This window comes from Phalaenopsis equestris, unplaced genomic scaffold (genome assembly GCF_001263595.1).
Source record: "Phalaenopsis equestris unplaced genomic scaffold, ASM126359v1 Scaffold001164, whole genome shotgun sequence".
NCBI lineage: Eukaryota > Viridiplantae > Streptophyta > Magnoliopsida > Asparagales > Orchidaceae > Phalaenopsis > Phalaenopsis equestris.
Window position 1 is genome coordinate 44072 of NW_018165603.1, and position 13998 is coordinate 58069.

General features: G+C 37.3%; 1 protein-coding gene across 1 annotated transcript in view; it reads left to right on the forward strand.

The window, feature by feature from the left end:
- The window catches only part of LOC110033390 (UDP-sugar pyrophosphorylase), an 85185-nt gene that overhangs the window by 19679 nt on the left and 51508 nt on the right, over positions 1–13998 (forward strand). The window contains exons 2-5 of the mRNA XM_020737352.1: positions 11247–11351; positions 12171–12287; positions 13367–13507; positions 13661–13760. Of these exons, the coding sequence (XP_020593011.1) occupies positions 11247–11351; positions 12171–12287; positions 13367–13507; positions 13661–13760 (463 nt within the window). The remainder of the gene's footprint in view (positions 1–11246; positions 11352–12170; positions 12288–13366; positions 13508–13660; positions 13761–13998) is intronic.

The window sequence follows — 13998 nt, forward strand, 5'->3', positions numbered from 1 at the left end:
AAAGATCATTCAAACTTCCCCTTATCTTCTTTAATTTCTCCTTCTTGAGTATGTGATTAAGGCCCTCGTGGACCCCACATATTTCTTAATTTTTTTTGTTGCAGCTTCCCATCGTCCCGTCTCCTCGCTTGACCGTTCAGCCCGCCTACAGTTGTGGTGAGTTGGTTAGCTGGCTCTCGACCGATCTCTCTTGTACTAGTTCATATATGGGCATACAATACTTCCATCCCAAAGAAGTATCTTGTCCTCAAGGTGGAAGGATGGAAACTACTTGTGGATCACCTCGTAAGGCTCCCACGTTGCTTCATAGTCTGGCAGCCATTTTCACTTAACCAGTATCTCCTTTGCTCTCGCTACTCGTCAACGTACTCCTTCAACCTTTAACGGTTTCAGAATCACCTCCAAGTCCACCGTCAGTGGTGGCGATAGTGAAGACTAAGGTGTATGATCTCTAATCGCCTCTGTTGTGATATCTGAAAGATCGTGTGTATTGCGAATGATGGCGGTAATCTTAAACTGCAAGTCACTGCCCCAATGCGTGTCGTCACCTCTTAAGATCCAAAGTATCACGGTGAAAGTTTCTTGCTCCTCTTGGCCAAGGTCTTCTGTTGGTAGGGCCTCAACTTCAAGTAGACCATGTCCCCTAGTTCAAATTACACCTCTCTCATATGTTCATCCGCTTTCCTTTTTATGATTTGTTGGGCTCTCGATAGATGCCCCTTGAGCTCTGCTAATATTTTGTCCCTCGCCAAGTATTAATCGACGTTGGATACTGATGTAGCATTATGCTCATAATATATCAAATGAGGCAGATTCCGTTCATAAAATATCTTATAAGGGGTGCTCTGTGCTGTTGTATGGTAAAAAGTATTATACCAGTATTCAGCCTATGCAACCCACTTGACCCATAGCTTCGATGTATCAGATACAAAATAACACAGGTATGTCTCCACACTCATGCTGACCACCTCCATCTGCTCATCAGTCTGGGGATGATATACAGTGTTTCATTTAACGATTGTTCCTTGCGACCTGAATAGCTCTTCTTAGAAATGACTGGGGAACACTTTATCCCTATTTGATACCAATGATTTTGGCACTCCGTGCAAACAGATCGCTTTTTTTATAACACCGCCGCGACTGAGATTGTATTGTAGGGATGTCGTAAGGGAATCAATTATGCATACTTAGGCAATCGACAACCATCATGATCACCGTGAATCCTTCTGACCGTGGCAGCCCCAAGATAAAATCCATCGTCATTTCTTCCCAAATCTTCTTCGGCAATGCTAATTGTTGCAGTAACACTCTTGGTGTCGTGGTCAAGTACTTGAACCACTTTCACACATTGCATTTTGCCACCATGCCCTTTACTTCTATGCTCATCCCAACCCAGTAAAGTTCTGCCCTAGGCGACTGCAGGTCTTTTGTACCCCTGCCCCGATCTCACTATTGTGAAACTTTCTAATAATCTGAGAATATATTCCGACACCTTGGGCATCACGAATCGCCTCTGGTGGAGCAGTTGCTGCCCCTTCAATGCATATCCTGGATAACTGTTCGGATCATGTACCTTTCTCGACAGTGCGTCGACTATCTTGTTCTCCAATCCTGGCTGGTACTAAATCTCAAAATCATACCTCAATAGCTTGGAAAGTCATTTATGATACTCCTCAGTCAACATCCGCTGATTGAGAAGATACTTTAAATTCCTCTGATTTGTCATGACTAGAAAATATCATCCCAATAGGTAGGGCCCTCACTTTTGAATGACCAAGAAAATAATCATTATTTCCCGCTCATATACTAACTTGAGCCTCGCTATGACCGTAAGAACCTGACTGAAGTAGGCAACCGACCGCTTGTATGAGCACTGCTTCCAACCCGTACACTGACTCATTCGTTTCCACCACATGGTTTACTGGAATTTGGAAGTGCTAATACCGAGACACTGGTCATGGCTCTCTTTAAATATTCAAATGCATGTGTTGCTATTTCCCTCCATTTAAATTTTTTTTCTTCAACTGCTTCGTCAGTGGCCATGCTATCGCGTCATATCCTTGATCTTGGATTGATCCACTGCTACTCCCGTTCTGGTCACACATGTCCCAGGTACTCCATTTGTAACTGTCCAAAGAAAAATTTCTTTAAGTTGGCATACAACTAGTGCTCCCTCAACTTCTCTAGGACTATCCTTGGGTGCCCCACATGCTTGTCTTGTATGACTGTAGATTAGAATGTCATCAAAGAAGACCAGAATAAATTTTCGGAGGACAGGTTGAAAAACCTTATTCATGAGGAACTGAAATTTGATTGGGGCATTGGTGTGGCCAAACGACATCACCAAGAATTCATCATGTCCTTAATGTGTTCTAAACACTGTCTTGTGCAAATTCGTTTGATTCATTATGATATGGTGGTATTCCAACTTAAGAGTAAGACTCTGTTTAGCGCTTTTCAGCTGCAGCTGCACTGCCCCAGGAAACTGCTGCGGGGAAGCTGACTGTCTGTTTAATGCAGCTGTGTGAAAACAGCTGCAGAGCAGCAATTTCTGGAAAAATGTCCATTCTGCTCTTGTTTGGTAAAACTGTTTAAAAAAGGACTATAACAGGGAAATTTTTTAAATTCCAAAAATAAAATTTATTATGTAATAAATTAGTGAAACTTCAAAGTGTTAATTATGTAATAAATTTAATTGTTGGAAAATTAGTTAGTAATTTTTATTTAATAAATTATATATTTTATAATATATTTTAAAATGTTAACTTGTTAGATAGGTGAGCATATGAAATAAAAGACTTGTTATAGGAATGCTCTTATATTCGGTGACATAATTGTATTAAAAATATTTTTTCATTTAGGAATTAATATATTATTAATGAACTAATCAATTTAATTATTTTTTATCAAATATCGATGAAAACTTAAAGAAAGCCAATTAAAGGGTTGTGTGTTCTCTTTTTTCTCAATTTGAAATACACTTTCATTCATAACTTTTATAACATATAAATCTTAAAAGTTATGAATATCAATCTTTAATGCTCAAACACAAATACATTAATTTTTCATTTAGGTCATGGATATATAAATATAATTATTGCTAAAAAAAAATAGACTACGAATTGTAGTACCCATTTCTGTTATATATCACAACAAAAATTCATCGTTTACATAACAAAAGATTTCAGAGAGGTACATGACCACTGTTAAGTCCATACTTCAATGATAACAGCCTAGAATTACATAAACACATCTCAATTAACCGATAACATAAGGAGAGCAAAAAAAACTCTAAAACTATTACAATGACAATTAATAAGATAATTATATTATTCTTAACAATAACACGATGCGGCTCCCGTGCCAGACTTTGCTCAAACGATGTTCTCCATTCTCGATCAACATCATCTGGGGAATCAATTGAGTCGTTTGCCCAACGGAAAAAACTGCACTGTTCGGCAAAGCTCCATGGGCAGGTATAGAAATTTCTCCCATAGCTGTGTGGTTGACATGACGTCAACAGTGAGGGTTGAAGGCCACAGTGACAGAGTATTCGTCGGTATGTCCCGGAAACCCGTGAGCTCATCTTCTCCTGAGTGCAACAAAAGAACATTGCAGGTGTAACAAGATCTTTATTTGTAAATGCCCCATTTTATTAGTACGACGGAGATATCCATTACTGTAATAAAAAAAATATACATTGCTTCCAATCGACAATGCTCATTGTCAATGCTATGAGATGAAAAGTAGATCATTTTCATACATTTACAACATATTTCTTTCCTGGTGAAAAAAATAAAATGATGCCTTCCATGTAGTTTTGCCAGAACAAAACAAAGGTGTGCTGTTCCAATTCCCTGAATTTTTTTTAATAGCTTAACAAGAAAGCTATAAATCCTGTTTCATTTTTGCCACCAAATAACCTTGGAGAGTCTGATCTCTTCTGGTCAGCTGAATGAGTTGAGCAAATGTCTATGTATGTATATATGAAAGTTCAGGTGTTACCCTTGCAATCATAGACTTTCCCAATGCTAGAAGTTGCAGCAATATGAGGCAAAGCCACTCCCATGTTATAACAAGCAACAAAAACCTACAAAACCCCTCAAATTTCGAGTATAAAAGGAGCACATTACATATACAGGAAAATTCATCCATCATAATAAATGCAACCACAAGCCCCATAGGATTGCATTCAATATTCATTGCAGTTAATGTTTACAGGATTCCAAATCAGGCCCAAAGGAATTGCAGTTAAACAGGTTTCCAAAACAGCCCCATTGGACTGCATTCAATATTAATTGCATTTTAAAGAGAGCAGATTTCCTTGGTAATGACAACAATGATTGCTTAAAAGTTTAAGCCATCCTAGAGCGCCTCACCAGAATCCCAACTCCCAGCAATGTCTTACTCCATAGCTTTACAGAAAATTTAAAGAAATTACATGCAAAGAAGCTTCAGGGGATAATAAGCAATATGACAATATTTATAAGCTAATGCATACTTCATTTAACTCTTATGTATATATTTATCTGATAAGAAAAAAATTGATAATATTTATAAGCTAATCCCCTAATAAGATCATTCCGTGATATTAGTTTTGCCAGAATAGTTGAAAGGCTTGCTATCCCAAATCCCTGAATTCTTTTGGTTAGCTTAACAAGAAATTTTCAAATCTTGCTTCACTCTTGACACCAAATAAGCTTGGAGAGCATCATCTCTTCTATTTAGCTCAATCAGTCGAGCAAAATAGAAAGTTCAAGTGGTATATATGTAAATGCACAAAGAAACATGTTTCTAAATCTGGCGGGATGACCAGTAAAGAACTCTCCTACACATCTATCTCCAACAAAATTTGATGTGTAACAAGGCGATCGATGAATGTAATTTTTGTAGTAATAAACGCCCAATTGGATTGCAGCATTTCTCCTTCTTTGTCGTTCTTGTTCCCGGTCCATGATGGTAAATAGTTTGTAAAGAAAAACATAATGGAATCACTAACTATTTAATCCAATTAACATTACATTGCAACTAGAATAATAAAGGTAATAGTAAGGGCCGTTAAATAGATAGCAAGCGTGAAATGATAAAGTACAATAATATTATTTAATGTTCCAACGAATTACTAAATTAATAGAATGTCTCTCAACAATTATAAAATGAAAGCGATGATGCCTCAATTTTCCCTACGGGCATAAAAATGACGTAGATAAGCAACCCGTCGGTCTTTCGCCACTGCTCTGAAAAAATCTCAGTGGATAGAATCTTGGAGGAGCTCCACAACAAAAAAGTACAGATCAAAATCATCACCAATTTTCGGGTTCTCTTCAAAAATTTCCACAACCTTGTTAATTGAGGCTCTTTGAACTTTATGGGGGGCATCGTTCGAAGAATTCATCAGGTATGATATTTGGTTTCTGATAGAGGGACCTCCATTCTTTCTCTTTCTCTTAGACCGGTTCGTCGACTGAATTTCAGGGAGGTCCTGGGTGTGGAATGGGGGTGAATCGACTGACAGGCAGACAACAACATTGTCTTGTGTAACACCAAACTCTGTCTCATTTGGAGCACAGACATATTTTCCTGTAGCGACGACACCCCTGAACATACGGTCTAACTTCTCCTCAAGCTCGGGGTCAAGTCCTGCAAGTTTGAACTTTTTTGCTGCAGGCATCACCTGAAAAATAAAACATTTAACTTTTTGATTATTTGGCAAAAAGAAAATGATAAGTTGCAAATTAGAATGCTTTAATGATTCCTTACCGCAAGCCTTTCTGTCCATCACTCTTCTGAGGCATCAATTGTCTTTTTTATCAGGTCCCAATCCAAATTTGTTAATCCTTTTTTTAATTCCTTCCAAATTTTTCAGTCCTTCTTGAGCTGATCCCATTTTTTTTCATTTGCAGTCTGTCATATTCCCTGCCAGTTCTTTCCTTGAAATTCTTGATAATATTTTGCCACCCATTTTTATTATAATAGGTGGTAGGTCTATTGCCAAGTTCAGTTTTATTCAGGCTTTGGTCACAAAATATTATTTTTGTTTCTTTCTCCCAAAGTGTCGATGTTCCAAGCTCTTTAGGCTTAGTAGCCATTATATTACTACGATAAAGTGAAGGCATGGAAATAACATTGACACAATTTAGAGAGGAGGTGAAGGTACGGTATAAAGCAAACATTTTCAATTTGGTATGATATGAAGCAAACATTCTCTTTCTCCCAAAGTGAACGTCCTAGCAAAGGGTTCTCAGCTTTCCTACTAACACGATGTACTCAAACACAAAGTAATGTATTCTCAACTTCACATATGTCCGAATTTAATGAAAGACAAAACAATGATTGTATAGGTGTGATAGAGAGAATACCAAATGCAACAGTAGATCAACTTTAAAGATGCATTACACAAAAAATCTTCAAGATAGCTAAACAATAGCTTAAATTTAAAAAAATGCACTTCTCCACATTTTGAAAGCATAGGCCGAGAGGAACAAGTAGCCTGGGAGCAACAAATAATCTTTTTCACTAATGAACATCAAATAACTTTTCAAGAAAACAACAAATAACCTTTTTTTTTAAATAAAAGTCACTGCCAAATCCGAGATCAAGAGTATTATTATAGAGAAGAAGATCGAATATATCATAATTTGATTTTGGGAAGACTGATACAAGAATGAGTAGCACTGATATATATAGATTTCGAAGCATAGCCCATAACATTTTAATACCATTATATTTGCATTTCAACCATCTCATGAAATGGCTCCATAGCACCCGAAAAACATCCCAATGTATCCAACATTTAAATGCACTTCTCCACAAATCATAGTAGTGGTAAGAAATGCATAGTAATGTACTAAAAAAGTTTCTTCATCTGTAGATCAACTATGAGAAGAGGAAAGGGAGGAGCAGAGACGCAAGGGAGACTCGGGAGAGAGTGTTCGAGATGCATATAGCTTGATTCATATGGGAGAAGAGGAAAGGGAAGAGCAGTGGAGCAGAGCTTCTCTTTTTCGCACGAGGGGACGCCAAAGAGGACGTTTAGGGCAAAAGTGTCGCGAGGGTAAAGGTAAGAAATATTAGAGACGAACACGGGGCTGCGGGCTTGATCCTGCGGCCGGCTTCTTGAAAGCTTCAACATACCGCCCCCGCAAAGTTACAAAACAAACATGAGTAATAAAATGCACGAAGCGGTTTGGTGCCGCGCCGCGCAAAAAAACACTGCCCCAAACATACCCTAATCTTTTTAAAAACCGACTTCCTCATAAAGCTCATCTAGTAACTCATTAATCACTGGAATAGAGAACTTATTCAACACCGTCTCTTTATTTAAAGCTCAGTGGTTCACGCAGAATCCTTAACAACCATTTTTTTTCTTCACCAACAGGACTGGACTGAAAAAATGGCTCATAATTGGTATGACAATCTTGGTCTTAAGCATCTCTTAGATTAACTTCTTTATCTCAACCTTGTAAGTCTGAGGGTACTTGTATGGTCAGACACTAATAGGAGGAACACTCTCCTTTATTGTAATAGCGTGCTCGTGCTACCTCAGGGGCGGTAACTCGCTTGGCTATTGAAAGACGTCTGTAAACTACTGTAGGAGTTGTTGGCCCCCTTCAGGAAACTCTGCCAACTCTGGATCTTAAGTCACCTCAATGCTCCGCAACTCCACCCAATTAGCGTAGCCCCGCTCCTCATATTGACTTGGTCATGGTTTTGAGCGACATCATAGTTTTGCATAAACTAGCATCTCTCAACATCACCTTCATATCCTCCACTTGGAACTCCATCGTCAGGGACTTCCAATCTACCTTCATCTTCGTAAGCATCCGCAATCATTTCATCCCCAAAATCACATTTGTGCTGCCCAAATCCAAAGGAATGAAGTCCTCTACCAACTGTAGGCCATGTAGCGTCAGAATCAACCCTTGAAAATTCCCTGACTTTTCTCTACCTTCCCTGTCCCCATCATGCCATCAAATCTCCCTATAGTCACCGGCCCCAACCCTATCTTCTCCACGATTTGATTTGAGATAAAATTATGGGTGGCTCTGCTATCTACTGACATCACAATTGACTATTCCTTGATCCACCCCCTCACATTCATTGTGTGATTCGGGGTAAATTCTACAACCAAATTTAGGGATACCTCTACTACATTCAAATACAGACGCTACTCCATTATTTACTCTGATTCCTCACTATTGGTCTCCTCCTGAACTAAAAACATCTAAAGGGAACGCTCCTTGCAACGATAGTCTGCGGCATATTTTTCATCACAGAGGTGACATAATTCTTTTGTTCTTTTATCCTGTACTTTTGCTTCAATGAGACACTTAAAATTGCTCCCGGGATTGCTCTCTGTATTCTTTTTCTTCAGCGTTTCTTTCTGAAATGATACCATCCAGGTCCTTGATGTTGTAGTTGTCAAGGCGCTCTTTTAAAATCCTCCAATGTTGTCTTCTTTACCGGTCTTCTTCACTTATTTCTTATCCTCAATCATCTGGGCGAGCTCCATCATTTTTCTTAATCCACAGTCTCAAGGAGATGGCTGCTTTTTGTCGAGCTTTGGGCCTTTCAAGAAGATCCCTTTTAGTTCTGTTTTAGAAATATCCCTCAACCTCCCCGACTAGAGATCAAACCTCTCTCTGTATTCCGTAACCATCCCCTTCTAAGTCAGGGCATAGAGTTGCTCATGTAGTTTTTCTTTTCGAATGGCTCGAAGACACTCCAACAAACAATCCTTAAAGCCCCTCCCATGAGTGCATTAGATATATTGTCTTCATCCGTTGAAACCACGCTAAATTCTTTCCCTCCAAACATAACCTCAATGCCATGAGCTTCTTTTCCTTAGTTAACCCATTGACCGCAAAGTATCGATCCACTCGATACACCCACCCATGTGCATCTTCTCTTTCGTAGATTGACATCTTCAGTTTTATAACCCTTGTATGTCCACCTCAACTTTCTCTTCCTTTGGTTTTTTTTCTATGTATCTAGGGTGAAACTCCCTTCTTCGGTCATAGGCATACCCAACTCTAGATTCCCCCTTCCTACTTCATGCTCTTCCGTGCCCCTTACACCACCCCTCCATCGGAAGCCTCCACTCCCCCTCCTCTCAGAGTTCGGGAGGGGGGGATGGGAAGTTGCCTATCTTGGTGGTAGATGATGTCTTCCTCATTATCCTCTCATTTGGTCTCCTTCCGTTTTGACCTGGTCAAAGATTCTCTGATCAACCCTTTGTTAGGGTTTGCAACTGAAAGGATTGGCATGTTCTTTGACTGCATCTCCATGAGCTTTTTCATACTCTCTCGCATTTCTCCTGCGCTCTCAAATCCATCCTCCATTAGACTTTCTGTGGAAGAAAACCTGTCCTCCATTGTGGTGAACTTTTCTTCCATTACGGATTTAATTTTCCCTACCTCTTCTTCCAGCACATTTACTATCTTTATCGCCATCCCTCCAAGATCTATTTTCTGTACCAATTTGATTCTTTGCGTAACCAAAATTAATGGCCAACTACAACGAAATTGAAATAAGTAGATGAAGAAAACTCAAACGGGGGCTGCCCTCACGAAATTCAAAAGAAAATAAGAAGATACAAGATGATTTACTGTTCGAGACGTAGATGGTATCTCCTATAGCCCTGGATGTCGCAAGTAACACCATGCAAAGAAGGAAGAAATCTGCAACTAGCATCAAACACGAAAAAAAAAAAGAACCTAAGTTATCTCCCCCATATAACCCTCTCCAAAAAACTATTCCAACTTTCTGCCCCAATCATCCTTAATTTCTCCTCATTGAGTATGCAATTAAAGCCCTCGTGGACCTGACCTGCTTCCTAATTTTGTCTGCCGCAGCAACCTGCTGTCCGCCTCTTCTCGCTAAATCGTTCAGCCCGCCTGCTGTTGTGGTGGGCTGGTTGGCTGGCTCTCGACCTGTCCCTCCTAGACCAGTTCATATACGGGCATAACAGATTGACTTACATCTTCTTATTAGGGCCTTCAATACTTTTTGAACTTTTTAGAAAGCACATGCAAATCGGATTTGTGAGTCCAGCCTTTTTTGCAATCAAATTGGATCAAACTATAACATATCAAAATATATATTTCAAAAAGGGCCTCTCCGTAGAACTGAGCATGCTTCCTTGATTGATATGTATGATTCAAGTCCAAATTTTAAAGGAGGATTTTTATATAAACCATACATTTCATATGTATTTATATATCTAACATCCAAAATATTGATATTTAGTTTTACAACACCCAAATCCTTAAAATCACATTAAAAGTAATACAAAGATCAATTTTTTTACGGGAAAATTTTCATTCATATGTTTTGATGGAATTATGATACAAGTATTATATAATTACATATAAAAGCTTAGGTCTTAGATATGTAACAAGGTAAGAATTTGTGATATATATGTAAATCCCCCTTTGAAAATTTTCATTTTATGAAAATCTTTTTTTTTATTATTTGAGATTCAGCTTTGCAGTTGTTTTGTCTGATTCATCCATGGTAGTTGAAAATCACTTCTTTTGGCATTTTCACGTGCAGGATATTTAGCTTGATGCCAGTATGAGAATTATTTTCTGATATTGTAGTTGAACTACCATTTCGTAGATATAATGAAACAGACATGTTATTTTTGTTTTTTTGCAAATTATAATGTATATTTACTTAAAAAATACATCATTATGTGAACATTATTTATGCCAAATCAAACTTTTTTGTGTACCTTTTGACTAATGTGCTTTGACAAAGAGATATGCTTTTTTTCCCTACTCTATATTTTATTTTGTAATTATTGTAACTGCATGCTGCATATAGATTTTGAGAAAAGTGTCAAAATAGTCCCCGACTCTTTGCAGGTGGTCATTATAGTCCAATGTTTATAAAAATGTCAGTTTAGTCCTTTTAATATGGGCTAAAATATTCTTCTTGGAGGACTATTTCAACTTCAATTTAAAGAGTATGGGAATTAATTTGATACTTATCTAAACTATGGGACTAAAATGACCTTATCTAAATAGCCAGGAAACTATTTCGACACTTCATAAATTTTTGTTTGTGGAGCAGCATGTAGTTTGTCATCATGTCACCAAATTATTATTTCTCCTTTATGTAATTATCATGGCACAGCAATTGTCTTCTCTTGTTGTTTTAACAAACTCCATCGTTTAGATATCCTCCTGATGTTGTGTCCAACTGACAAATTTGTGGTCATTTACTTTATCTTTATTGACTAGATTGAACTTGCAAAGAAACTGTTGCATGAAGGACAGAGTCATCTCTTTGCTAATTGGGCAGAGCAAGGTGTTGAAGATGAAAAGAAAGCACACTTTTTTAACCAGGTTAATCTGTTTGGATCTTTTAATGAACAATGCTGTTATTGAGAAGTTATACTTCATAATACGGATAGATGATTGATCTTTACTAAAGACTATGGCTTCTTCCAGCAGTGTCATTGTTTATTGCCATTTTTACTTCTTACGCCTTTGCATTGGATGTTGTCTGATTAGCTGTGAAGTTTTCTTAGTACCTTACAAATTTGTTTAAACCGTAGCGTTATGCAATAGGATGTAGCACATCACCAACAACAACAATCAGCCTCTGTCCCACTAAGTTGGGTTGGTTACATTAATCATTTTTCTCTATTGTGTCCTATTGAGTTTCAATAGGATGTAGCACATGTTGTAAAAAATTATAACTCTGTACAAGGATTTATGATGGGAAAAATTTTCTCGACACAGTATTATTTTGTTCCATTTACAGTATCTTTCATATGAAACTTGTTTGAAAACTCATCCTTGAAATGCCATTTGTTTCTATCTACATGAGAAAGAAGAAAGTTATATTCTCTTTAGGTATTTGTATTGTTTCATAAACTGAAATTCTGTAAGTTACATAAGAAGAAAAATCTGCTTAATTCTAGTTATTCTTTGAAATACTAGGGAGGTTGTTTTTTTTCCTTATTGCTATTATTGTAATCTCTTTATCAGTATAGAACTCAAATATAATAATGTGTACATCCTTTTACGAGAGCTTTATGCTGGTGCCTTCACTCCGGTGATTATTGTGATCTCTGTTAGCTTGTTGACTGCAACTTTTTTATGCATTGTCATATTTATTTTGATAAATCTATATTTACCATCTTTTATTTTTATCTATAGGTGTCACGGTTGAATGCAAATTATCCTGGAGGTCTGGCAGTGTATATTCAAAATGCAAGGCAACTATTAACGGATTCAAAAGTGGGGAGAAATCCATTTGAGGGCTTCACACCATCTGTAAAAAAATTTAGAACATTTCTTTCTCTATAATTCGTGCAGTTTAGCACCTTTGCTCATTATAATTTGCATTGCGTAGTTTCTTTCCCTTTTTATCAAAGCATTTTTAGGTATGTTATGTAAATTTTGGTAATTTAAGTTGCTTGGAGGTCATTTGTAAAGTAACTTGAAACAATGATTATCTCTTTTGTGACCTAGCGGTGATGGGCTCGAGTCATAAGCGTAGTGTTAAATATTGATAAAATTTTGAGAAAAAATCAAATAAAGTGCAATAATCACACCAAACATCTCAAATATAAATCAGATGAGCTTATATGGTTTGATGATATTTATCTATTTCCATGGCCGCACAGAGACTAAATATTTTGATAATCTCTAAAAGTGGTAGATGGAGAGGGATTAGAGTTCACACGAATAAAGTCTAAAATTCTACTTTATCCATCTTATGAAGTAAGAGGAAACACAGCCACTTGTTGTGATGACGAGAATTGGACATAGAGAATGAGATGTTGATTCTGCTGCTCTTTCTACCTTCTTTTATGTATTGCGAGAGCTTCTTCATTTATTCTCTTGTATCTTTCTCTTCTCTGATTTGTATTTGCTTGCTATTGTTTACAAAATGTAACTATCTCTTATATAGTGCTTAAGACATGGTCGGTAGCAAGATTGAATTTAATGAATCTTGTGCGTTTGCTAGCCACCACGTTTGAAGATGAGGTGTGAATGAATCTTTAGTTGGTAGCCACCAATCTTGAAGTAAAGACCAAATCTTATCTGGAATAGTTAATGATGAAATCCATATGTAAAATTCAGTTTCTCTGTGCTTAGGAATAAGCCTGGGTACTTCTATGCTACATATGGTACAGGTCTTTGGAGGGATAGAAACTTTCGCACCTCTTATCTTGAATGTTTTTCATGCATTGGGTTTCTTCATTTTTTATGCAATGGTTTGTAGGTCATAATTTAATCAATTCGGCTATTCTTGCTTTAAATTATCTTAATTAGCGTTTATTCACCGATTAACATTATTGACAAGTTAGATCTGCAGATTTGAATTTTATGACGAAGCACTCCTGCAGGTTCCATCAGGAGAAATTCTGACCTTTGGTGATGATAATTTCATCAAGTTCGAAGAGGTAGGTGTTGAAGAAGCACGGAAAGCAGCATTTGTTCTTGTTGCTGGAGGCCTTGGAGAACGCCTTGGCTACAACGGAATCAAGGTATATGAGATTTGTGGGTTGGATGTGAAGTTCTCTCATTGTTATTTATTTTACCTGTAAAATGTGAATGTTGGTTGTTTTAAGATGCTCTTTAAGTTTATTTAGGAGGATAATAATTTTAGCATTATTGCTTATTAGGGATTTGCTTGACAGGTGGCACTTCCTTCTGAGACCACAACTGGAACATGCTTCTTACAAAATTATATACTTTGCATCCTTGCTCTACAAGAGGCTAGCCGCAAACTCTCAGAAGGTCCGCAAAAGTGCTTTCACCTTTTTGTTTTTGTTGTTGAAAGTCATTAACACCGTAACTAATCTTTCAACTTCTGTGGATTTAATGCGCTGCTTTCCTTTTTGGACATTTTCTTTTTGTTCTTGTTTGTTTGCTTTGTGTTATGAAAACTATGTTCAAGTCTTTTTGCATTCAGCAATAAACTAAATTGCAGTTTTTATATATATAAATGTGAGTGTGCGTGTGTATATATATATAT